This window comes from Marmota monax, unplaced genomic scaffold (genome assembly GCF_021218885.2).
Source record: "Marmota monax isolate L192 unplaced genomic scaffold, Marmota_monax_Labrador192_F-V1.1 WCK01_AAM20220418_F8-fsc00017, whole genome shotgun sequence".
Taxonomy (NCBI): domain Eukaryota; kingdom Metazoa; phylum Chordata; class Mammalia; order Rodentia; family Sciuridae; genus Marmota; species Marmota monax.
The window spans coordinates 18530724-18555376 of record NW_026695241.1 but is presented as its reverse complement, the minus strand read 5'-3'; the positions used below and the strand labels follow the sequence as shown (position 1 = coordinate 18555376).

At 56.0% G+C, this 24653-nt stretch overlaps 1 protein-coding gene across 2 annotated transcripts; it reads left to right on the top strand.

The window, feature by feature from the left end:
• The first annotated feature begins 417 nt into the window (after nucleotides 1–417).
• On the top strand, nucleotides 418–21982 carry Vash1 (vasohibin 1). Of its 2 annotated transcripts, XM_046440781.2 has the most exons (8): nucleotides 418–752; nucleotides 2152–2545; nucleotides 9025–9113; nucleotides 10213–10269; nucleotides 11747–11821; nucleotides 14850–15231; nucleotides 17100–17212; nucleotides 18098–21982. In XM_046440781.2, the coding sequence occupies exons 2-8, from the start codon at nucleotides 2234–2236 to the stop codon at nucleotides 18168–18170; spliced, it is 1101 nt and encodes a 366-aa protein (XP_046296737.1). In that variant the 5' UTR covers nucleotides 418–752; nucleotides 2152–2233; the 3' UTR covers nucleotides 18171–21982. The 2 variants fall into 2 exon arrangements, with proteins under 2 accessions (XP_046296737.1, XP_046296735.1); XM_046440779.2 differs by lacking the exon at nucleotides 418–752 and having other exon boundaries at nucleotides 1570–2545.
• Nucleotides 21983–24653: the final 2671 nt, after the last annotated feature.

Here is a 24653-nt window from a genome sequence, read left to right as displayed (position 1 = left end):
CAACATCCAGTCTATAGCATTCAGGAATCTGCATTTCCCCCAGAAGGCTGTTATTCTTACTAAATACCAGTAGGGGGAGAGGCTGTGGACTTTAGCAAAGTTCTTAGCTTGAGCTCAGAGAGTTACTTCTCGGTGGGATGGGGGAGGAGGAGGGTGCATTGTGCCTCCAAAGTCCAAGAGCCAAGCACAACAATCAGCTGTATTTTCACCGTTTTCTGAACCGACTGGCTCTCCCCAGCCAGGACTCCCACTTCTATGTGGTGGTCCCACAACCCTAGGGAGAAGCATCCATCCTGCCATGACCGCGGGACATGGGCATCCAAAGTTCAGTCCAGTGAGACTGACTAGTCACATCCCTGGGCGTCCCACTCCCCCCGGGGCAGGAACCAGGTGAAACAGGATGACTTTTCACCCTTTCATTTCCTCTACTAGATGTCCCCCTTTAAGGAGCAGACGCGCCAGGAGGGACTCTTGAATTGGTGATCACCTCTGCCAATATGTGGAAGCTGAGGCCCAGAGAGGAAGTGATCTATTGAATGTCCCTGAGCAAAACAAGCGCTGACCCCGGGCTTCCCAGACCAGTGCTCTCGCTGCCCCACGCTGAGGTCCCCGACGTGGTACCCACTTTAGGAAATTCCCGACCGCAGGAATTCCTTTGGCGCCAGGAATCTTCCTAGAGTTTGCGCTCTGTTCGGTCCATTGTAAACTTCCTCCGCAACACCGCACGGTCTTTGCTGCGCCCTAAAAGAAAGGTGAGAAGGGAGCGAACGCCCACCGCGCGGTTGAGAGAACTAGGAGCAGAGGGACGTCTGCGGGAGGGGAGGACCCGGCGGGAATGCGCTGGCCCTTTAAGGGGGGGACGGAGCGCATGCGCGGCGCGGCCGGAGTCGAGCCGGGTGGGCGGCGGGAGGGCAGGGGACCCGGCGGGCAGCAGCCGGGCCGCAGCCGGGCCTTGGCGCGGCGGGGTTGGCAGCGGCGACCCCAGCCTTGCCGAGCCGCCATCTGCCCGTGGGCTCGGGGTCCGCAGGCTGCTCCCCGGGGGCCAGCGCCGTCCGCGCCCGCCCGGGCTTTGTCACTCGCCTCCAGCTACATCCGCCGGCCGTGGCTGCGCGAGCCCGAGGCTTGCCCTCCCCGCCCCGCGGTCCTCCTTCCATCCCGCAGCCGGGCAGCGGGAGCCCGAGCCGACAGCCACGGAGCATCCTCCGCCCGCCCCGGCCGCGCCACCGCCCATGCTGCAGCCGGCCTGGGGCAGCGACCCCGCGGCCGGAGCCCGCCGCTCGGTGACCGCGGACTGGCCCCTGTGCGCCGCCCGAGCCGGTCCCTCTGAGCTCCGGGCCCTGGCGCGGGAACCGCGCCCCGCGATGGCTTGGCTGGCGCCGTCCGCCCGCTGAGACGCGCCCGGCTGGGGACTGGCTGGGACCGGCGGGGCCTCGCGCTCCGGGTCTTGGACACCCACCCGCGCGCGCCTTGCCCCCTCTGCGGGCTCGGCTCCCGCAGGCGAGGAGGCGGGGGCGCAGACAAAGCCCACTTTGTGCGGGGAGTTGGCCGCGGGCGTGGAATGTGCGCGTCGCCGCGCGCCCCCTCCCCGCGCCCCGCCAGCTGCGAGTCTCGGCTCCCGGATTTGTCGCGTCCGAGAAATCGCTCCCCCGCGTCGCCCTCCCGCCCGGGGGTCCCCACTCGGAGCTCACCGGGCTCCCCGTGGCCGCGGTCCCTCCACCCCCAGGGGCGCGCACAGGTGTGAGCGAGCGAGGCTTTGTAGAGGGATTTTTGTTCACTTCGAAACTGGAACCCGGACGCCCGGGCGGCGTGGGCACTGTGCCTTTGACCCTCCCTTTCCGCGGCCGCAGATCCGAGTTGTCTGGCCTCAGTTTCCCTCCGACTCCCCCACCCCCCGGCTGCCCGTCATTGTTCTCGCTGCCCAATGAGGGTGCTTTGTGAAGGCTGCGGGATTGGGGTGTAGTCTCTTTATCCCGGTTTTCAAACAAAACAAGGCCCTTAAGGCTGACCCAGGACAACCCACCCCTGGGCCCCCACTTCAGGTTGATGCACTGATTTTTTTTTCTTACCAAGTAGTATTTCATTGTACAAGAGCCACGCCCTGGTTTCTTAAAGGCGCCCTACCCTCTGTTTGGCCATGTGTTATTTCTGCAGCTAGTGTGTGGGAGGCCTCTTGTGAACCACCTATTTTTCCCGCCTCCTGATACCTCCTCCCACCGGCGCCGAGGATTTAGGAATGCCAGGAGGGAAGAAGGTGATTGGGGGTGGCAGCAGCTGTGCTGCCCCAACTGCTGCTGCCACTGTCACCGCCCCTACTGGGGTCAGGCGTTTGGAGACCAGCGAAGGGGCCTCTGCCCAGAGAGATGATGAGCCAGAAGAGGAAGGGGAAGAGGACCTGCGAGATGGAGGCGTCCCTTTCTTCGTCAACCGGGGTGGGCTGCCTGTGGACGAAGCCACCTGGGAAAGGATGTGGAAGCATGTAGCCAAGATCCACCCTGATGGAGAGAAAGTGGCGCAGCGGATCCGTGGAGCAACGGACCTGCCCAAGGTGAGGCATGGGGCATGGATGCGGGTGGAAGGGATGGGCACAGGATGAGCTAGGGCAGTGACCTGGGGCAGAGCAAAGCCACACTCTTCCTCTGATGGCTAGGGCAGCAACCACAGGTGTGGTAAGAGTTAAAAACTAGACAGGTCATACTTGTCCAGAACTTTCTCTCCACTGCTTTTGGGATCATTCTATGAGGGAGGTTTTCCTTCATCACTTTTGGGGCAGGATTTAGATAACTAACAAGCAAACTAATATGGCTTGACATCTGTTTGGCTAATGATACTTGCTAAGCCAGAGAACTTGGAGCAGACAGATAATAAAGGACTAAGGAAATACAGGACTTCATATGCTGAGGAACTATTTTCAGGTGTTACCTCACTGAATTCTCCAACAGCCTTGCAAAGTAAGTGCACTTTGGGTCCCCATTTTACAGATAAGGAAGATCAAAGCACAAGTAGCAAGTCAAGTCAAGCCAGTGTCAGAGTGGGGACTGAGCGCCAGGGGTTTGGAATCCAGTGTCTCTGCTCTGTTGAACACTAGGTTCAGGGAAATTAAGAATAAAGGAGGAAAAAATATGGAGAAGAGTAAAATTAAGTAATTTTTGTGTTGGCTGGAACTCCTCTATAACAGCAATACTTCACTTGTTTTGCCAAGGAAGGCAGAGGCTGTATCTTATTCATCTTTGTCCTCCCAAGGTCTCCTGTGTGCCTGGCACAGAACAGGCACTGATGTGTGTCTGCTGAATGAAAGGGTATTTGAGAGTTTCTGCCCTGTACAGTGCTATAGGAAATTCATGTCTGATATATTTTTTAAACGTTACCAGTAAGTCAAAGGAAGCAGTGTCTCCAGTACAGAACCCTTTGGGCAGAGGTCAGAGCACAATGCCTAATCCTACCTGCTCAGGTGAGAAGGGTGGGGGCTAGGGAGAATGGAATTAGAGAGGCTTATGCATGGGGAAAAGTGGCCTGTTTTTACCAAGTTATTGGTAGAGCCATTTAAAAATGCCTGGGAAGGGGTTGGGGTGGTAGCTCAGTGATTGAGGGCTTGCCTTGCATGCATGAGGCACTAGGTCCAATTCTTAGCACCACAAAAAAAAAATAATAATAATAAATAAATACATGCCTGGGAAAACAAGTCAGAGATTGAGGGCTGAGCTATTGTCTAATGTTTCCAGGAGAGAAAAACTAGGTTGATTTTGAATGGCTGCATCATGATCCTCTGTACTGACTTATAATTTATTTAGTTAATGTGTGGTTGGACATTGTTTCCAGGATTTTATTCTTAAAATGAACACTGTGTTGAACATTCTAAAACAAATATGGGATCCATCTATGATTTTTTTTTCCTTTGGGATAAATTTGAGCACTTTCCTACCATAAGTGAGGCCCTGGGTTTGATCCCCAGTACCACAAACACACACACACACACACACACACACACACATACACATACACACACAGAGTCAAAGGGTATGTACATTGGTTTGGATCACCTGCCTGTCTATATGACCTCAAGAAGGTCCCTTTAACCTATTTAAGCCACAGTTTTCTCATCTGTAAAACGGGGTTGATTGTGGGGAAGAGTGAATGAGTCACCAGGTGTTCAAGCATTTGACAAACTGGAAAATACCAAACCAATACTGGTTGTGGGTGCTCTTACCTGTTCTCCCTTTCTTCAGGAGGAGGGGAGTAGATGTTACTCAGAGCATCAGTGCCAATGAAACCAGAGTGGCACACTTGTCCCACATGAGCAGGATGGTGCTGAGCAGGCAGCTCTCCCACCATTGTCCTATGTCTAAATAGGGATGCAGGAGAGTGTGAATGGCTTCCTGTAGGGCTGTCACCACTTCTAGGGACTAAAAAAACACCGGTGAGCTCACTAGGAACTGCTCAGTGATAGCGTTTTGTCATCTTCAATTCTGATGTACAGGAAAGGGATGGGTAAGGGAAAGAAGCTACCCGGGAGGAAGGAGTTGAGGTGGACAGGACTGTGATGGGGTGGGAGGAATTTTATTAAAGATTTGGAAAAATTTGAAAGTTCTCCTCCTTGAGTGGTGGGAAAGGTGTCTCAGAGAAGTCACCTGTGTCTGCAGGAAGTTCCTCCACTACCTTGGCCCCGAGTCCAAGGGAGGCCTTGGAGAAGGGCAGCTGTGGTGGGTGTCATACCCTGAGCCTCAGAGAGCATTGTCCCCAGGGCACACCTTCCCTAGCAGCCGTGATGTTGGAGCTGGCATGGGGCATTTCTACGAAGTCACTGTGGTGGGTCCAGGAAGTGTTGTCACAACTACACTATGTTTTGAAAGCCCACCTGAGCCAAAAGCTAAAATGGGGAGATTCTCACAGAACAAAACACAGGTTTGGCATCCCTTCAGAAAACGAGACAAATGAGGCTTCAGTCTCACATGGCAGCAGGGGCTGGGGAGGGGTTCCCTCCCCCAGCTTGCCACAGCCCCCTCCCCCTGCTAGCATGCCCTCCAGTGTCTGTTACCTGCCCAGCCCAGGTAGGCAGCTGTGTCTGGGCCCCTGCCAGGTAGTGTGATTAAAGGAGCGCCTCTGGAGTGAGCCCCCATGTTCAAATCTTGTTCTTCTGCATGTACTTATGGGAGGAAGGTGTGCAACCCCCTTGCCCTCGGTTTCCTCAGTTGTGAAATGGGCTCAATGGGCAAGGCCCACTTCAGAGGATGTTGGGCAGGATGAATGGTGGAAAGAACGGAAGGCCTCATTAGAGAAGCATCCAGCAGGTGCTCCAAAATGCACAGAGCTGGCATGCAGCACCCCAGACACACACACAGGGCTTTGGAGAAAGAGCTTCTGCCAGGATGGTGTCAGTAGGGCCAAGAGCAACAGTATCTAGAAGGATCCCAAAGCCAGCAGTGGTTGATGCTCCTTGATGACAATCTCCCCTTGCCATTTCAAGCTGTCACCACCTTTACAAGCCTGGTGGCTGCTTATGACACCCAGTTGCTGAGGGTCTAACCGTGACTCTGGCCATTAAGCACCTGCAGAGTGGGAATCTGGACATCTCATGGGCATGCCTGGGTAGGAGTGCTGGTGGACAGACATTGAGCTTTGCTACATGCCAGGCCCTGTTCTTCTTCTTCTTCTTTTTTTTTTTTGTGTGTGTGTGTGTGTGTGTGGATTGAACCAGGGCCTTATGCATGCAAGGCAAGCACTCTACCAACTGAGCTATATCGCCAGGTGTCCATATGCAGCAACCCATTTGCACTGCAGATGGGTTCTATAAAGGTTCCTGTCTTAAAACGAGGCTTTGAGACACAGAAGTTGAGGAGCATCACTGAAGTCACGGAGCTGGGCTTCAATGGCATGTCGAGTTCTGGAGTGTGCTCTGTCATCTCCTGCCATCAGCGATCCCCTCCTTCCCGAGGCCGCCTCATTGTGCTGGGCTGAGGGGCTGCACCAGTGCTACTGTCCTGTGGGACTCAGGCCTTCAGGGACTCCTGGGGCCAGGGGCACCCTTGCCTGGGATCATGGAGGAGGAGCTGCCAGGGAGATCTGGGTAGCAGATATCACCAGCCCGCCCTGTGCCCCTTGACCCCACCCCTCAACAGGGAGGAAGTTTTGCTGCCTCCTGTTTTGGAGGTGGGGGTTGAAGGTCAAATCCAGGAGACCAGTCCCCAAGTGGCCTGCTCACCTGGATGTGCAGAGTTCTAACCAGCAAGTGAACGGGTCTGTGTTTGTCATGGACGCTGAGGAAGAAGGTAGAGCGCACTGGGGCAGTGTGAGTCAGGGAGCTGGCCAGACGCTTCCTTCCTCCTTGGCCTGGGTGATGGGGACTCTGAGGCCCTGTTGGGAAGCCCAGTCTCTTGGACTCTCTTCCTTCTTGCAAAGCTGCTAGTCCCTGGGCTCTCTCTCTAGATGGCAGGTGCCCGTGTTCTCGATGCTCGTGTGGGCACTTCCTGGCCTCAGCCTCAGCCTGGTTCTGCATGGTTCTTGGACCGAAGCTCCCTCCCTGTTTGGAGCTTCTCATGGGAGGTGCCCTTACCGGATGCCCCCTTAACTCCCTGCCTCGAGGAGGGTGCCACCTGTGGTTGGGTGCCACCTGAGTTTGGGTGCCTGAATGGGTGTGCAGTGCTGTTGATGGGAAATGGCTCAGTGATTCCTGTAATACCACTTCCCTCCCCCCTCTGCCCCCATATTCTTGACACAGAGGAGGCCATGGGGCACAGGGTGGTCAGGCAGGGAGAGGGGGAGCCCCCACCCCTGGACTTTTATCCTACTAGTGACTGTAAGTGGTGGCACCAGTTTGAGGAGGAGAGTAACGTGCCAAGGGAAGTAGCTTTCTCCAGACTGGGTTGTCAGCTGCGTGGGCGTGTGTGGTTGCCAGGGACAAGGACTGCCCAGGCAAGAGGGAGAGGACCCGGCAGGGGGAGGGGCTGTTTGCGCAAGACTCTCTGGACCAGGGGCCCTTCCTCTCCTGCATCTCTGCCCTGTGAAGGGAGGAGGCATCTGGTAGACACTGTTCTGTGTCCCCTGCCATCAGCAGGCCCCATATGTGAGTGTGCAGTGATAAGTACAATGTCCCTTCCTCCCTGTCAGAAATGATAAGAAGAATGTCCCTTCCTCCCCGGCCACCAAAACCACAGCATTTAAAAGGCTGTGCCCTGTGGGCTCCATATCTCCTCCTCTGGGAAGCCTGCCAAGGAGAGGAAGGAAAGAGTTGGGTCCTGCCCTTCCCCCATAGGGCTCCCCTCTCCGCCCTTCACACATGCCCCCACAGACCCCCCACTGCAGCCCCAGCCCCTTGGGGCGAGAGAGCCCGGTGTAACCTTAGAGGACCAGGTGGTGGCCTGGGGAAAGAGATGGGGCAAGGGTGGGACCGCCCTGTGCGGAGCCTAAGGCCATCTCACAGCCCCCTGTGCTGGTAGCCAAAGGGAAGCCCAGAGGGGTGGCTTTGCCCCTGAAGGTCTGGCTCTACCCAGGGAATCTGTTGTGAGTTCTCAGAGGACCCTCACGGATGCACTCCTGGTCCCCTGGCCTCTCTGACTGTGGCAGCCAAATGCCAGGACTCAGGCTCCCGGGGCTGAAGGGCGGGGTGGGGGGGGGTCCACACCTGCATGTGGCCTCCTTCCTGGAGGCTGCCTGGCTGAGGGAAGGCCAGGGTCTGCTTCTGCTGCCTGACTCCCAGCATCCCAGCATCTCATCCCCGTCCCGCCTGGCCGGGCTGATGCTGGGGAGTCCCTTCTGAGGACCGTCTGGCTTCCCGTATTGCTGAGGTAGGGAGCTGGTGGGAAAGGAGACCCCAAGGGCCCTGGGCCTTTGTCAGACCCTTCTGAGCAGCCAGGTTCTGGTGAGTAGAGCTACAAGAAGACATGTCCCAAAATAAGTCCTCTCACCCTGCTGCCACTGAGAGGTGTCCCCAACAATCCAGGCTGGCACTTTGGAAACCCTGCTAAATGTGCCTGTGCTACTGGGGTGGGTGATGTCCACTGCTAAGATATCTTCATCTCTCCCGAGACATCACCCTGGGCGGAGGGGACTCTGGGAAAGCCTGTTATAGGTTTTTGTTTGTTTTTTGATACCAGGGATTGGACCCAGGGGAGCTTTACAATTAAGCCACATCCCCAGCCCTTTTTATTTTTTGAGACAGAGTCTCACTAAGTTGCTGAGGGCCTTGCTAAGTTGCTGAGGCTGACCTTGAACTTGGAGTCCTGCCTCAGCCACCCACATTGCTGGGATTTCAGGCGTACTACGTTAGGACACCCAGCACTGTTTTTTGTTACTCTAATGAAATACCTGTGGCAAGATACTTAGGAAGAAAAATAGTCTTTTTAGCTCACAGCTTTGGATGATGAAAGTTCAAGATTGGTGACCCCAATGCCATTAGTTCAGCCTCTGGTGGGGGCCCAGTGGCGGTGCATGGCATCATGGTTAGAGAGCAGGTGAGAGAAGGATGGTCACATTGCGGAAGCCAGAGGAAGGGGGAGGGGTCAGGCATGCTCCTTTTATGACAACCCTGAGATCTGCTTCAGCGTCCACAAGAAGAAAACTGCCTTCTTTCCTTCTGAGGGCAGGCCTCTGGTGACATAATGACCTGCCACTAGGACCCATCTCTTGACATCACCACACTGAAGACCAAGTCTCCCACACCTCTGGGGGACAAACCACACTCACCATAGCATAGAGTGAACCGCACACCTAATGAGCTTAACTCCAATACTGACATTCTCCCTAAGCCTTGAAGTGAATGAATATGTAAAAATACGAACAGTTGCTGAATTAACCTATGTTTTGCTAAAATTATTAAAGAAGCATAAAATTGGAAAGTCCACGCAAGCTCTGTATAGAAATGCTGTCAAGGCAGGAGGGGAGGAAGGTTTGCCAAGCAAGGAGGCTGGGCAAGAGGGAAGGAAGCTGCCTCTCCCCAGGGTCTGGCTTCTCGGGGGAGAATGCTGGTGTCTGCAGGGCCGGAAGCTCAGGGTGAGCCTGTCCTTGTGACCAGAGCTCTTTCTGTATCTCCAGATCCCCGTACCGAGTGTGCCTACTTTCCAGCCCTCCACTCCCGTCCCCGAGCGCCTGGAAGCCGTGCAGCGCTACATCAGGGAGCTGCAGTATCCTCTCTGGTCTGGGTCCATGACCACCGTCTCGTTACTCAACCAGAGGCCAAGTGGGCTTGCCTCAGAGGAAGCTGGAGAGGTGTCCACAGAGCCACCTGGTTCCCCAGCTTCGAGGTGCGATTCACCCAGGCATCTCTGTGCTACCTGGAGCTGGGGGGGCTTCGTCTGATGACTTGCTTCAGCCCCTCCCTCACCAGCTTCCCTGTTACCTGTGTGTGACAGGGAGAGAGAGGGAAGTGGCCCCTGGGACGGGCTGCAGGAAGTGGGTGGTCCCTGTCATCCATCCAGCCCTAGAGGAAGCAGCAAGAAGGTTCCCTGGGGGTATTGGAAAAAGGGTTTTAAAAGTGTGGGGAATGGGGAAGATAAGGGACTTTAAGCTCCAGGAGGTCACTTGCACATCCTGGAATTTTCTCCTGGTTCTTCAACTTGTCTTTCCTGGCAAGAGGCCCTTTGCCCAGCCTGCGAGGAGGTGGGTGCCTGAGGCCTGTTGGAGGGCCCCTTAACTCCTTCCCCCTGCCCCAGAGCAGTGTCCTGGGTCCTCTACCTCAGCCCTCCTGACTGCAGAGGAGGCCGAGGTGGGGGAACTAGACATGGGTCCCAAATAGAGAAAGGCCCACTGAGGACTGCAAGTCAGGCCCCGTCCCTCTGCTCTCCAGTGGGAATATTGTGGTGCGGAGGGAGAGGCTGGCTTGGGAACACCTAGCAACTGGAGGCTGAGCTGGACCCCCACCCTCCAGCCTCCTCTGTCTGCAAAATTCAGTGCTTCAGGAAGCCGTTCCCAGCTATGGCTTCTGGCCATCAGCTGTCTGCTCAAAGTCCCCGTCTGAGACAGGGAGGCCAGGAAAGAATGAGTGAAAGCTGGAGAGGATGAGGAGGGGGGAGGAAAGAGAAGGGGCTGTGAGGGGGAAGGAGAGGCACCCACCCGCCCTGTGCCCTTGTCTCCCCTCCAGGAGAATCAGGTCTGAGCATCCTCCAAGGTGCTTTGAGGAGGCCCCTTGCTGTGTCCTTACCCAGCCTATACTCCTGGGAGATGGGCAGGGGAAAGGGACACCTTTTCAGATGAACCCAGACGGTCCTTAACCAGCTCCCACAGGTACAATCACACAGGGACACAGTTCTTTGAAATTAAGAAGAGCAGACCTCTGACAGGGTAAGAATGGGACACCCAGCCCCCTGCCCAGGCTCACAGTGCCCCCTGCCCAGGCTCACAGTGCCCCCGGGCTGGGCTGAATCCCTAGGAGCCCCTGTGGTTTGCCTTTGGATGGAAGTTTAGATCTTCTTGGAGGAAAGCCAGCCGTGGGCTGGTACCTGGGGTACCTGGGTCTGAGGGTGTCATGATGTAAACGTTCACCTGAGATGAACAGCCAGGGCTATCTTAGTGGAAGGGAGCCCACCCCCACCAGTCCATGCTGAGCATGGAACATGACAGGCAGCACCCCCCACCTGCCTTGATGATAGAGGGTGGTCCCAGGTCGATGGGCCACCTGGACTTTTTCTAGCAGAGCAAGAGACAGCCCTTCTCCTTCTCTCCCGCAGCGGCCCCTGCTCTCTGCCCATCTGCCTCGCAGGCCCCTGGGCATCCACCCATCGTGTCCTTCTAGACTCTTTCCTGGCCATGTAACTGAAGGTCCAATATCAGTGTCTGAGCATTAGGGACCCCTCTAGAAGGAAGGTGGCATCTCTCACTCCTCGACCCCTGGCTGAGCCACTCGCTCCAGGCTCTAGAGAACTTCTGCCAGGGAAGCCCCAAGGGCAGAATGGCGAGGAGGATGGCCGCTGAGGCTGGGGGCATGGCCCAGAGATGCCCATAGGCTTAAAATTTTTAAATCCAGGAGTTTATAATTTTTAAAACCCAGATAAATTTTGCATCTTGCTCCACACATAATTTATGTTTGCTTTCTTATGGAAAAAAAAAAGAAAAAAAAAGGTTTAAATGCTTTATTTACTGAATGACCGGCTCTTGAGGCCCCAGGGGGAACATCCACCTCCCTAGGCCCCTAGCTTTGTTCTCTGGGGGGGGGGGGCCTCCAGCCCCTGAGGTGGAGGAATCCAGGCACTCTTGTGGAAGGCCAGTGGCCAGGCCGAATCCCCGGGCCCCAGGACAGACTCTCTTAAAACCTGAGTTCCAAGTTCAGGAGCAGGCCGCGGGAGTGGGGGTGGGGGGCCACCAGGCAGCCGCCTGCCTGAGACCCCACTTCTGGGCTTTGGGGAGCAGTTGCATCCATTAGCCGGCTCTTCAAAGGCACCTTGGTTAAGTCAGGAATGGCCACTGCGCTCCGGCAGGGAAGAGGTCAATGCCAAGGTCCCACCTCCTCCTACCACTGTCATTGCAGAGGCCCCAGCACAGTGGCCGTCAAGGTCCTGTCCTCCGTGCTGCTCCCCTCCCCCAGAGGTCTTTAAAGGACAAGTGGGAGAGAAAATGAAAGGAAGGAAGGAACTGAGGGAGAGGGGCCTCTTTCCACCCCCTCAGCTGCAGCCACGGGAGAAGGGGAGGAGCCTGAGCTGAGGGCAGCTTGAGGGGTGGGGGTCTGTCCTTCTAGCCTTCTGGTAACCCAGCCCCCTCCTTCGGACATCCCCCACTGGAAGGGGCCAGAGGCATTGTCCTCCGCTGTCTCCCTTTCCCACAGGCTGATGGACCTGGCCAAGGAAATGACCAAAGAGGCTCTGCCAATCAAATGCCTGGAAGCCGTGATCCTAGGAATGTATCCTTCCCCTGCCCTGGGAGGCCTGCTAGGGGACCCGCCTGTCCTGGCCTCAGCTTCCTGTTCCAGAAGTGGGGAGAGGGAAAGAGGCCCAGGGCTCTCCCAGCTCCCCTGTGCAGCCAGGAACTTGACCCTTGGTGAGGAGCCTCCCCCAGGTGGAGGAGCCTCGGGACTCAGCCATCTGTGCCTCAGTTGCTTCCTCTTCAGGTTTGCTGGGCAGGTCTTTTTTGAGTTCATGGACCCAGTGATCTTTCTCTGAATTCTGAATAGGGCACAGTGTCTCCTATGGGCTGTTGTACCACTGCCAGGCAAGGTGGTGCATGTCTGTAATCCAATTATTCAGGAGGCTGAGGCAGGAGGATTGCAAGTTTAAGGCCAGCCTAGGCAACTTAGTGAGACCCTGTCTCAAGAACAGGAAGAGTTGGGAGCATATCTCAATGGTAGAGCACCCCTGGGTTCAATCCCCAGTACCACAAAACAACTGGAAGAAGCAGACAAGCTCCCAGGAGCTGCCCTCCCCCAGGGCCCCCAGTCAGAGCAGGGGAAGGTGAGGCAGGTATTTGTGGTCAGTTCTTTTCTTAATTGGTCAGCACCTCAGCCCCATGATTTTTTTTTTTTGGTACTTTTATGGGGGATTGAACCCAGAGGTGCTAAACCATTGAGTCATGTCCCCAGCCTATTTTTATTTTTTGTTTTAATACAAGTTCTTGCTCAGTTGGTTAGAGCCTCACTATGTTGCTGCTGAGGCTGGTTTGAACTTGCAATCCTCCTGCCTCAACCTCCAGAGCCACACCTGGCTCCTACCTTTCTTTTTTTTTAATGAGTCATTTTATTAAAATATATTAAAACTTGTACAAATATAGAATAATATAATGAATTCCCATGTATCCATTTCTCAGCTTTACCATTTCAGAGCCAATTGTGTTTCGTCTCTTCCCACCCCTCCCATATTCCCTACCAGCTTTTCTTTCCTGGCTTGGATTGACTCCAGTGGGGCTCTACCACCAAGACACACCTCCATCTCTTTTTACTTTTTGAGACAGGGTCTCACTAAGTTGCTTAGGGCCTTGCTAAGTTGCTGAGACTGGCCATGAACTTGATCCTTGGATGATCCTCGGGTCTCAGCCTCCAAGCCACTGGAATTATAGGTGTGCACCACCACATGCTGGGTCCCTGCCAGCCTTGAATCATTTTGCCTATTGATGATCCCTGGGGCAGATAGCCCACCAGCTCAGTGCTGCAGAGAGTGCAGATTGGAGGTAGCCGGAAGGGTCAGGGAAGGACACCTAATGAACAGGAAGTGCATCTGCAGGACTAGGTCTCAGGAGAAGTCAAAAGTGAGAAGGATGCTCCCTCAGGGCTGTAACCGAGGTGACACTCTCCCATGGACATACCTGCCTCAAGTTTACATAAAAAGGCTGTGGTGCCCCCTGCCCCATCCCCTCAGAGGTCCTAAGAGCTAGCTCCACTGTGGCAGTCATTTGTGATAGGATGGACCCATTTCCAGGAGCCCAGCCAGCATCACCTTGTCTAGGGCTCTTTGTGACTTTAATCATGAGACCACTCAGGAACGTCAGGCCACTGCCAGCACCTCCTTGAAGACCCCTCGTCCCCTCTCCTTCAGGAGCCATGCACTAAAGCAGAGGCTCCATCCCTGCAGAGCAACCTGGATGTTGGGCCAGCCAAGATCATGTGGTCCCAAGGCCTTTCAAGGTCATTTGGTGGCTTGTGGGCACAAGGAAAATGGGAACAGTACCTAGTCTGGTGAAGGGCCCCTCCCCGTGTCCCCGCAGCTCCTCAGTGCAGTGGGCTCTGCACTGTTAGCTCCTGGGTCTCCTTCCCACTGCACTCTGCCGAGCAGTGCTGTGCCTTTCTCATATACTCTGTGTCCCTGGTCACTGGCAAGGCGTTGGGCTCAGTCAGCGCTTGTAGACTGAGTAGTGCTAGAGGAAGCACGGTGTAGTGTCTGAGGCCACAGGCTTAATCCTGGCTCTGCTACATACTACGTGACCCCCAAGCAAGTTCCCTAACATCTCCAAGTCCTGGAGTCCTCCCTTGCAAATGGGGGTAGTGGTAGTGCCTGTGGCACAGTCGTTCATCCAGGGCACTGAGTGCAGCCTCTGTAGGGGGCATCTGCCCCCCACTTGCTCACTCATCCCTTTCTACCCATGTATTCAAGAAGAGTGTTACTGAGTAACTGTGATTGGCGGGACTCGGGGACAGGCCCTGGAGAAAGAGCAAAGAGCATGGCAGCCAAGGTCCCTGTCCTCGGGAAGTTTCCTCTCTGGTGGAGGAGACAGAAACAGCAAGCAAACCAAGAAATAAGTGGAAAATGGGTGGTGGTGGGTGCCATGGAGGAAAATCGGGGAGTTGACTTGCTTGAGGCCTGCAGGCCAGGCGGGCAGGGCAGGAGACTCTGCAGGAGCTGGGCTAGGGGCTGAGGTGAGAGGCCCAGGTGCCTGGAGGGGGTGAGCAAGTGGGACCAATGTGCTGAGAGGCTTCCGTGTGCCTCCCACCGGCTGTGGCCACAGCTTGATTCTATTTGAGGGTCAAGGGACAGTGTCTGTGTAGGGGGAGGGGGCGATGGTGAGAAAAGTAGAGGCCACCAGAATGTTGTGCATCTGTGAGGAGATGTCTGTGCGAAAGAGAAAATGGAGAGAAGGTGTCTGGGGGGACCAGCGACTGCGAAGTGCCTGTGATCGACAGGAGTGGGGGGGGCACCCTACAGCTCCGGAAAGCCCTGCAGTTTGGAGTAGGGGACCCCTGTTAGCTGTTATTCTGGGAGCTCTGATTGACATCACGGCAGCCTCAGTGTTCCCACGGAGGCCAGTTCAGGAGGCCCCCCTGTACACCAGCTTGAGGCTAGAGGACAGGGGTTTGGAGATGAACAAGCTGGGGTGTCTGCCTTCAGAAGCTGGTGGCCTAGGGGTCCCTGAGCCACATGCAGGTGGGTAGCGGCTGCCCCGGCCCTGCCCCGCATGCTGGTCCCGCTCTGCTGGCCCTTTCCTTAGCGGGGGTGACTGGCCAGTTACCTCACCAACAGCATGCCCGCCCTGGAACGCTTCCCCATCAGCTTCAAGACCTACTTCTCAGGGAACTACTTCCGCCACATCGTGCTGGGGGTGAACTTCGGGGGCCGCTACGGGGCCCTGGGCATGAGCCGGCGGGAGGACCTGATGTACAAGCCGCCGGCCTTCCGCACGCTCAGCGAGCTCGTGCTCGACTACGAGGCCGCCTACGGCCGCTGCTGGCACGCGCTCAAGAAGGTGAAGCTGGGCCAGTGCGTGTCCCACGACCCGCACAGCGTGGAGCAGATCGAGTGGAAGCACTCGGTCCTGGACGTGGAGAAGCTGGGCCGCGACGACTTCCGCAAGGAGCTGGAGCGCCACGCCCGCGACCTGAGGCTCAAGGTCAGGCTCTGCCCTGGCGGCTTCCCTCCCTGCTGTCACCCCGCTCCATGCCCCAACTCCAGCAGAGGTGGTGGGAGGATGAGGGAGGGGATGGTGTGTCCTAGCTGCGTCATTTCAGCCTTTTTGTCTTATTGCCCACGTTGTCCCCTGGGTGGGCAGGCCAAGGGCAGCTCAGGAAAGAGGAAGCAGGGATGGAGCTGGCATGGGGGTGGGTCTTTGACACAGCAAGGGCCAGAGGCATGGATTCCAGGTGGCGGGGACTCTGGAGTAAAGACCAGCTAGGGGGAAATCCTGACCTAAATGAGGGGAGTGGTGTGGGGGACACAAGAGCCTCCCCTCTCTGTGTGCCCCCACACTTGAGCCCCAGCACCCAGCTTTCACAAAACACTAGAAGGAGAGTAGAAGAAAGGAAATTCAGCCCCAGGGAAGACAATAAGGTGGTGATTTCTTCCCCCTCTTTGCCACCTACAAGGGGATGTCTGGGGACTTCGGGGGTCTGTTAACCCAGAAGAGCTGGGCTTGAGCTACTGAGGAGTTGGCCCCTTTCTGCAGTCAGAATTTGGGGCTCTTTCTGGGTCCAGCTGGACTAGAGGGACTTCCCTTGGGGCCTGATAGGGTCCCCTCCTGGGCTCAGCCACTCTGGTTGCTCAGCCCCAGCCACACCGTGACTGTGCCCCTCCAGATGACCTGGAGCCTCCAGCTCGCCTACCAGCCTAGGCACTGGCTCATGCCCCGTCCTTGTGTCAGCCCTGGGGTGAGCAGCCATGGAGCTGCCTTCGCAGGATGGGAAGCCCAGAGACTCGCGGGCAGGCGGGTGGCATGAGAGGCAGATCCGACTGGAGCTCAGCCTGCTGAGGGAGGGTCTGAGCTTGTCACAGGCAGCTGTGAGAGTCCAGGCAGGGGACTCTCAGCCAGCCCCTAGACCAAGACCCTGTGGACTGACAGTGCCTTCCCCCAAGGCAGAGGTGGGCTGCAGGGACCCTGCACACTAGAGAGGGGCTGCTGTCTTCTGGCCTAGGCGGGCACCCTGTTCTGGGTCCCCCTGCACCCTTGCTTTTGCTGCAGGGAATATTATTGTGTCTCCAAGGCTGCAGGTTAGACCTAGAGGTGGAACCAACAGTCACTTGGTCATTAGTCCTGTGACTCCCCACTCATTCAGCACGAAGGCCTCTCTGGTATTTTCCCCTCTCCAGCTCCCCGCAGTAGCGAGAACTCAAGTCAAGTTGAGCGTGTTGCCTAAGGAATGATTCATCTCATTTATTTATTGTGGGACTGGGGACTGAACCCAGGGGCACTCTACCACTGAGCTGTATTCCCAACCCCTTTTCTTTTTTATTTTGAGACAGCGTCTCCCTAAGTAGTCGAGGCTGGTCTAGAACCGTAATCCTCCAGCCTCAGCCACTTGAGTTGCTAGGACTATAGGCATGTGCCACCATGCCTGATTTTTTTTCTTAATCAGACAGAGTTACTAATCTGACTTTGGCTTGTTCAAGGTAACTAGTGCCACTCTTGGCTTTGATAGGCTCCCAGGCAAAGCTCAAACACAGGCCACCTCTCCATTTGGCACATGGGCCTGGTGTGAGTCAAGAGGCCTCTTCTGGAAGACTTTTTATAATGATGGGACAGCCCAGCAGCTTCCCTTGCTCCCGTGCCACCTTCGGGATGCAGGGGCTGGGCAGCTGGGCAGCTGCTGCACTTCGGTGCCTGGGAAATAGATTTGGAAAGAGCCAAAGACAGGGTAGAGGGTTGCCTGGGGCTTCCCGGGCCCTGCCTGGGGCAGCCTCCAGGACTTGTGCCCTTCTCTCCGTGGGGCAGGTTGGCTCTCGGGCAGCCCTGAAGGATGCTTTTGTTTCTCCCTCCCTACCTAGATTGGCAAAGGGACCGGCCCACCCTCTCCCACCAAGGACCGGAAGAAGGATGTGTCCTCCCCGCAGCGGGCCCAGTCCAGCCCACACCGCAGGAACAGCCGCAGCGAGAGACGGTGAGGGATGACATTGCATGGGGACAGGGCCAACACAGCCTTCCCCTTTCCTCTTCTCCTCTGGGTCCCTCTCCTTCACATCCTTCTGTCTTTTGTGTCCCACCCATGGGAAGTGACCTGGGATGGGTGTGTTTAGGTGTTGGCATCTCCCACAGCAGTGTGGTGCCATTTCCCCAAAGAAAACACCCCTCCGAAGGCCCCTGGCCGCCCTGTGCTGGACCAATGTGGTCCAGACAGAAAGGTCTACGGCAGGCAGCAGAATGGGGGGGTGTGAGGGTGGGTGGCCACCGGGCTCCTGCCAGGCAAAGAGTCCCCCTGCCGTCTCCTGCAGCTCTGTGTAACCAGGGTAAGTAGCTTTGAACACAACTGTGCCCCCAAGACTCCCAAAAGTCTGTGGGTTTTGTCTGTGCCTAGATGGCAAAAAAAAAAAAAAATGCCCTTAAAATACCAAATCTCCTGCTCTGATTCCCTCTCCTATCATTCTGGCTCTTGCTTTAAATATAATTGTCATTTAGGAGCCACCCCTCTGGCATGAGTTAAGGGATACCAAGCAGATCTTTGGCACCAAAATGTCCATCACCATTGAGTTTGACCTAGGAAGCTTTTGTAAAGAACAGATTCCCCTGCGGAGATTTATGCTCTAAGGTATTACCCACCAGCTGCCACCAGATTAGCTAACCTCCAGCAGAGAACAAGCGCCCTGTGAGATAGGAATCCCATTCGGGAGGCTCTGGCTGGCCAGGGTTCCAGAAACATGTCTCCCCTGTGTCCTCCCATTCCAGGGCCCCTAGGAGAATGGAGGAGAGAAGCCAGCAGGGCAGCTCCCTCCTCCTCCAGCTCCCGATTACCACTCACTGCCCGCTGCTCTGCTCTGCCTCCCTGCAGGCCCTCGGGTGACAAGAAGCCTTCAGAGCCCAAAGCCATGCCAGACCTCAACGGGTACCAGATCCGAGTCTGAGGCACAAGCAGCACCCCAGCCCCTGCTTCTGGAGACTATGATCCACCTGCTGGAACTGGCCTTGCTCCAGGGAAGGGGTTGTGGGGGCAGGCTGCAGGTTGCAGGAAGGGTGCCTTGTGGCTCCGCCCCACTCTGCTGCCCCTGCCACTGAGCCAAGTCCCTAACTTTGGGTCAAGAAGACAGTTAGTATTTTATTTGGAGTCTTTGGCTCTACGACTGACGTTTAAGGTATTTAGGGGAAAAAGACAATGACAAATGGATGTGCTGGTGGCTGGAAGGGCAGCGCTCAGGGGCCTGAGAGCCGCGGGGCTGGGGGAGGATGGCTTGCTGGTTCCCCAGTGACTTTACTCCCAGTGGCTCTCTGGGATTTGGGTGCATCCTGTAGATGGGAAATTTCTCAGCCCCACCAGCCTGTGTGGGTTGAGAGGATGAGGTGTTCTGCAGTTGGGACTGTCCTGGCAGAAACTTGACCCAGGGAAAGGGAAGCAGGGTAGACTCATCCTGAGAAAGGTCTGTGCAGCCCATAAATCAGGAGCTGGGCTCAGGCCGCATCTGCCTAAGAGCAGGAGCTGGTGGCCCAGAAGAGCCCTTGGCCCTTGTGGCCCCATAGGCACACCATGTGGGCCTGAGCTAAAGCTAGCAGGGGTTGGGCTGGAGGAGAACCAGAAGAGGGCCCTGGGCAGAGGAGAGGTCACGGGCCAGCAGCGGGTCCACATGCGCAGCCCCGCCTCGCCTGTTACTGCAGCCTGGGGGCTCCCAGCAGAGGGTGTGGACTTTGTGGAGGGCCCAGAATGACACTGGGGTCGGTCAGCATGGCTGTGGGACTGAGCAGACCTGGGTTCCAGTCCTGGCTGAGGTGGGCATGGGGTGGGACTTCAGGCCTGGGTCCTTCCCCTGGCTCTTCTGGGAGTGGCCTCTGCTGTGTCCCCTTTCTAAAACTTCAGCCCTTGCAGGGGAAATCAAGACCAGACCAGCAGAGCTGTGCCCCAGGCCCACATCCCCTCCGTTAGCAGCCCCTTTAGGCTCGTGGGTTAGAGGGACAAAGGGGCCTGCCACAGTTAGTGATTCCTCGGGGCGCTAGTAGAGAAGAAGCCAAGTACCTGGAGTCGTGCACATTTTGCCCATCATCCATGAGACCCCTGGCAGGGAAGAGAAAGCATGCGGAAATGTTGGCAGAGCTGGGAGAAGGTTCTGGAAGTTCAAATAAGAAGGTGTAGGGCAAAGGGCAGTTGGACCACTAAGAAGGGACAGAGCCCGAGACCTGGGGGTGTAAGTGAGGAAGGGATGTGGGAGGAAGTTTACGATCAGGCTGCCTTGGGGAGGGGTGAGTTCCCCAGCACAGAGGGCTTCTTGTCAGGAAGCTGGAGAGAGGATGAGGTTATAGAAGGGCAACTTGATGTGGCGATCGTTAAGGTTTTACTGAGAGGCTGTGTTGACCTGGGGCAGCCTTCAGTGAGGCTGCAGAGGAGCTGTGGGCCTGGGCAGGGGAGCAGCAGAACTGGGGTTGTAAACTCAAATGTCCACAGGGCCAGCAAGTGACAAACGGGAGGGCTGCATGGGGACCGTGGCACACTGTGGGCTGCTGCTGCTCAGCTCTCCTCACAGTGCAGGCCCTGTGGGGCCAGATTGTGTTTTAGAGACCAGAACCCTGAATCTGGATGAGAAATCTGATTTTTAAAGGTTGGCAAATCAGGTCAAGAAATTTAAATGCCAGTTTATGCAAAAGAGTACGTTTGCCTCCTCTGCAGTCAAGAGCTTGTGCTGGCTAGGAGTCCAAGGGATGCTTTAGAGTGGGAAGGTCCGGGTTTTTCAGAGGAGATTCCTCCAGAGTCGAGTCTCAGCAGCAGAGACACCCACCCCACACACACTCCCACCAGGGAGCCACCCTGAGCTCATCTTTGCTGTCCCTGCAGACAGGCTGGAGACCTGGGTAGGTGGCACCCAGCCTGCCAGGAGAAGGGCTGGTGCCTGGAAGCAGAGAGAGAGAGAGAGAAGGAGGGCAGAGCCTGCAGGGAAGGCCCCAGAGGCTGCCTCTCATCCACCCTGCAGCTCAGGGCCCAGAGCCAGGCCCGACGCACCCGAGGAGGCCAGCCGGTCACTCCCAGTTGGGAGCCTCACCAGGTTCTTCTTAGGGTCAGTGGGCCCTAGGGAGGTGCCCACTTTGCCCCCAGGCCACATCCCTGGCCAGACCAGTGAGATGGTCATGGTGATCCCTGGCTCACTGGCCAATCTCAGCTCTCAGGGAGTGGGGATTGTGGTCCCCATGTTCCTCCCTTCCCCAAGATAGAGATGGCTCACCTCAGGAAAGGTGAGGCTGAAACAAGGTCCTTTCTGGGTCTGGTTGTGGCTGCTCATCAGCAGGGAAGAAGCCCCAGATGCTTCTGGCGACTTCCCAGAAATGACAGGGTATAGGGCGAAGAGATGCAAGAGGGAGCTGGGAGCCAGAGTCAGGTAGACAGAGGAAACTGCTCCTAGTTCCTAGGACACTCTGACCCACAGGCTCTCTCCTGGGGAAGCTTGGGAGGAGGAAGCAGAGTGGAACCCTTACCCTGCTTGCTCTCTGCTGACCCCCATCTGCAATCCCTGGCACTCACCCCTCCTGAGCTGAGACCTCAGGCCTGTGGAGACCACCACAGGACACAGTGGTGCTTTTGAATTTGTTTTTAACTGTTTCCCGTATGTAGCAACCCCTCCTCCCCCCGGGCTGTTTACACAGGCTGTACTCTCCGGGGCTGGCCTGACTGTGAGGTTTCTGGGGAGACAGAGAGGCAGGGACTTTGGGGCCTTAGTCACCTTCCATGGTGTCACCTCATTACACTGCCTGTGAGGGACGGGGCCTGGCTGATGTGACCCCAGCTCCTCTGCCCTGGTGCAAACTGCTGGCTAAGGAGGGGTCATGGTGAGGTCAGAGAAAGCTGCTTGGTGGAGGAGGCCTGGGGTAGGGGTGATTACAGGGCCTCCCAAAGCCTGGCTCCTTGTGCCAGGTGCCAGGGCGGGAACACCAGGAAGCTGGCTTCAGAGCCTTCCCATCCACCAACTGCCAATCCTCTCCCTCTGTGGCCTCACCACATTCTCATACCCCTCGCCCGCCACTCCAGCAGCCCGTGCTCACGTGGGCACGGCCAAGTGCAGAGAGCAGCAGCCCTGTGGCCCCAGGATGAGGTGATGCAGCCAAGGGCCAGGGCACTGATTTTCAGAAAGAGCCAAGACGTCGACATGTCTGTTTCTAGCCTTTCTGTCCTCTCTGCCCCCACCTCCTAGAGCACGGTCTGGCTCTGGGAGTCAGTCTGACGCTGGCTGGTGAGTGCCCAGGGGCCCCTGTGCGTGTGTGCCATGGCAGGCCACCACCTGCACTGTGTCCCTGACCTTGGAGAGCAGGGGAGTGCCAGGCCCAACAGGCTGATGGGTGAAGGGCAGGAGGCCTCCTGTAGAGGACTGCGGGGGAGCACACTCCTGCCAGGGACCAGCCTCCTACCAGGCTCTCGGGCCAGGCAGGGCTGCGTGGTGCTAGCTGCAAGTCCACTGGGGTGACCCTCTCGCTCCATGTTGGTGCTCCGTGGTCCCCTTTTAGTTCCTGCCTGATAAAAAGGAGAGCTGGGCCTCCAGAGCTGGGCCTGGCCCGTGGGCCCTGTGATGACCAGCTGCCCTCCCCAGGCTGTGACGTGTGGTCCTCATGTTGTCCTTCCTTTGCTCATATCAGTATTGCCCTTCCTTTCACCTTGACACTTCATCTCATTCCTGTTCTCACTTTCCCCCTGAAACAAATAAAGTCTCCCCAGCTTGTTGTGTGGGCTGGGCAGAAATCACAACAAGGCCTCCTCGTCTCTCTTCCCCCTGGGAGCTGGGGCCCCAGCCCACCGCCTCCCACCATCATCAGCCACTGGCTGCAAGAACCCAGAGAGGAGGGGAGCAGAGTCTAAAACCAGGAAACAGGAAACTTCCCCGCCATCATGATGGACCATGGACACAGGCCTTCAGAGGTCTCATTTTTTCTCAGCCTGCCAAAGCCACTCAGCTCTTGCTAACCTTATCTGGGAGCAGATAAGGTCCCTCTCACCCTCAGGTGTATCCCAGCCCTGCTGTCCCTGCTCAAGCCCACCACACCCATCAGGACAAAGGAGAAAGGGAGGTTCTTCCAGGAGATGAGCTTACTTCAGGAAACCATAGCAACAGGGAACTGAAGTCCCTCCTCATCAGTCACCAGGCCACAGATTTGGAGAGCACCCCTGGGTCCACCCAACATGCCCTTTCTTCCCCTTCATTGTCCTTGTGTGTCAACTCTTTCCACACTGACAAACTCAATCAGTGGAGAAACACAGGATCTCAGGCATTTCCTTAACCCTTCCTTCTGTCCCATGTCTCTGCTCTCCTTTCCTTCAGCTTAAAAGCAAAACCCAGACTTGTAAGCAAAGGAGATGAGATATTTCCTACTTCTTACCCCAGTCCATCTCCACAAAGTCCTGACTAGACTGCAGTTTACCACAGGAAGCTGCCCTTGTTAGTAGTGTGGCGCGCTCAGATTGGCAGCGGGCAGCTGGAGAGGCCACATCGGAACTGACGACATCTTGGACTGTGCACTGTTAAGTAGAAGCACTTTTATTGCAGGCTTATCTGAATCCACTGAAATGACATCCCAAAAGCCTTTCCACGAAGGTAACTGAATTAGCAATGTCTCGCACTGCACAGCCTTCCACAGGCAGAGCCGTCATCCACACGCTGAAAGTTCAGCTAAAACAACACAGCACAGAAGCCTGGTGGGCAAGCACCAAGAAGACGGCTCTCCTGTGTAAGAGGCCTGTGGCAGGCCTGGGCCCCTTCCTTAGAATGCAGACTCCAGGGAGGGTAAGAACCCAACTTCCTGGGGAGAGGGGCTGCCTCATTTCTTGCTCCCCTGGTTCTCTTAGGTGCACAGCATGTGCCTGCCTAACCTAAGCATGTGATTAAACTGGATTGGACCTTTGGAAGTGGGTAGCACGTCTCAGCCCTGAAGATGAAAAGGTTGACACTCTGCCCCCCCCATCCGCCAGGACCTGGCACTCTGACTGCTACTGGGGAGGGCAGTGGCCATGGGAAGCAGTTGTCACACTAAGCAGACTGGCCCAGACGCAGGTTGACTGATAACCCTTAGCGTTTGCCAGTGGGGATGAAGGGACCAGCTGTTGAGGCCTGGCTTGTGGTGATGGGACACCTCAGGTCAGCTGGAGGGCTAGCTGACCTAGCCCACATGACAGTGTGCACAGATACATAGATTCCTGTTAATCCCTAGCCAGAAAGGACTTGGTCATGGGAAACAAAACTTCGAAGGATGTGAAAGTAGAGACTGTTCTCACCACAGCTGGCTGAGGTCCCAGGCATTAGGGTATAGGAGCAGACTAGGAATGGGACAGAGGGAAGTTCCCTTCAAAACACATGGAATTCACATATTCTGACCCAGGCCAATCTGCACTCTACCAGGCTCTCAGCCAGCTGGCCTTCATCTGCAAGAGTTTTGGTTTTGCACATTTGTTCAGAAAGGCTGGGTGCACCAGGGTGTTGGGAGCCGAGAGCTGCAACAGATCCTCCTGATGGACACTAGGGAAAGGAGCCCCAGAGTCCACTCCCAAGATGCATCCCAGCCTATATCCCAGCCGTGCCCTCCCTGGTCCCTGCCAAGCCCATGGTAGTCCATCCGGAACAGAGGAAGGAAGGAGGGTGGGAAAAGCCATCACGCAACTGACCAAAAAGCAATCCTCCAGTGAGTAGCTATGCCAGGGCAGGAACTGCAGAGGGAAAAAAAAGTACCCTGGTTGATCATTTTCCTTCTCAGTCCTTGGTTTCAAGCTGCCTCTGAGCTCTCCTTCTCAGACCTTTGCTTCCAGAAAGGCTGTGTTCCGAGGAACTTATGCCAGCAAGAAATGAAGCAGTAAGTCGAGGTTCTCAACTTCTCTCTGGGATTGTCTCATCAGATGTAACGGCCCTCTCTGAACACCACCACGCTGTTTGGTGGCATGCTGTTCGACAATGGACAAGCACCAGTGCTGTGCCACACCAAGTGACTGAGGTAGCCAGGATTCCTCTGTGCCAGGGCTCATCTACCCCAAACTCCTTAATTCTGTGTAATTCTGAGCCTTCTTTTCTTGCCGCAGCACACAGCAGATCTGAAAATCCTCATAAGAGAAATTTCCATTTCACCAAGTGAATGTGAACTGAAACTCAGAGGGCTAAGTAATTTACCTGCAGTCACCAACCAACCCAGCCAAGATGGCGAGTGGTGTTCTTAATCCCTGGCTCAGTTTACTTTCTACCAAATCAGTGAATCCCAACCTGGGTAGTGCAACTGAAGCACCAGGTGGCTCTAAGTAACTCAGATGCCCAGAGACTCTTGAGAGGTCGAGTCTGAGGTCTGGGAATCTATTCAGAGGAACACCATACCTGGCTCCTCATGCTCTTGGCAAGGCTTAAATGCATAGAGAGGATGGAGGACAAAAGTCCCAGAAGTGAGAC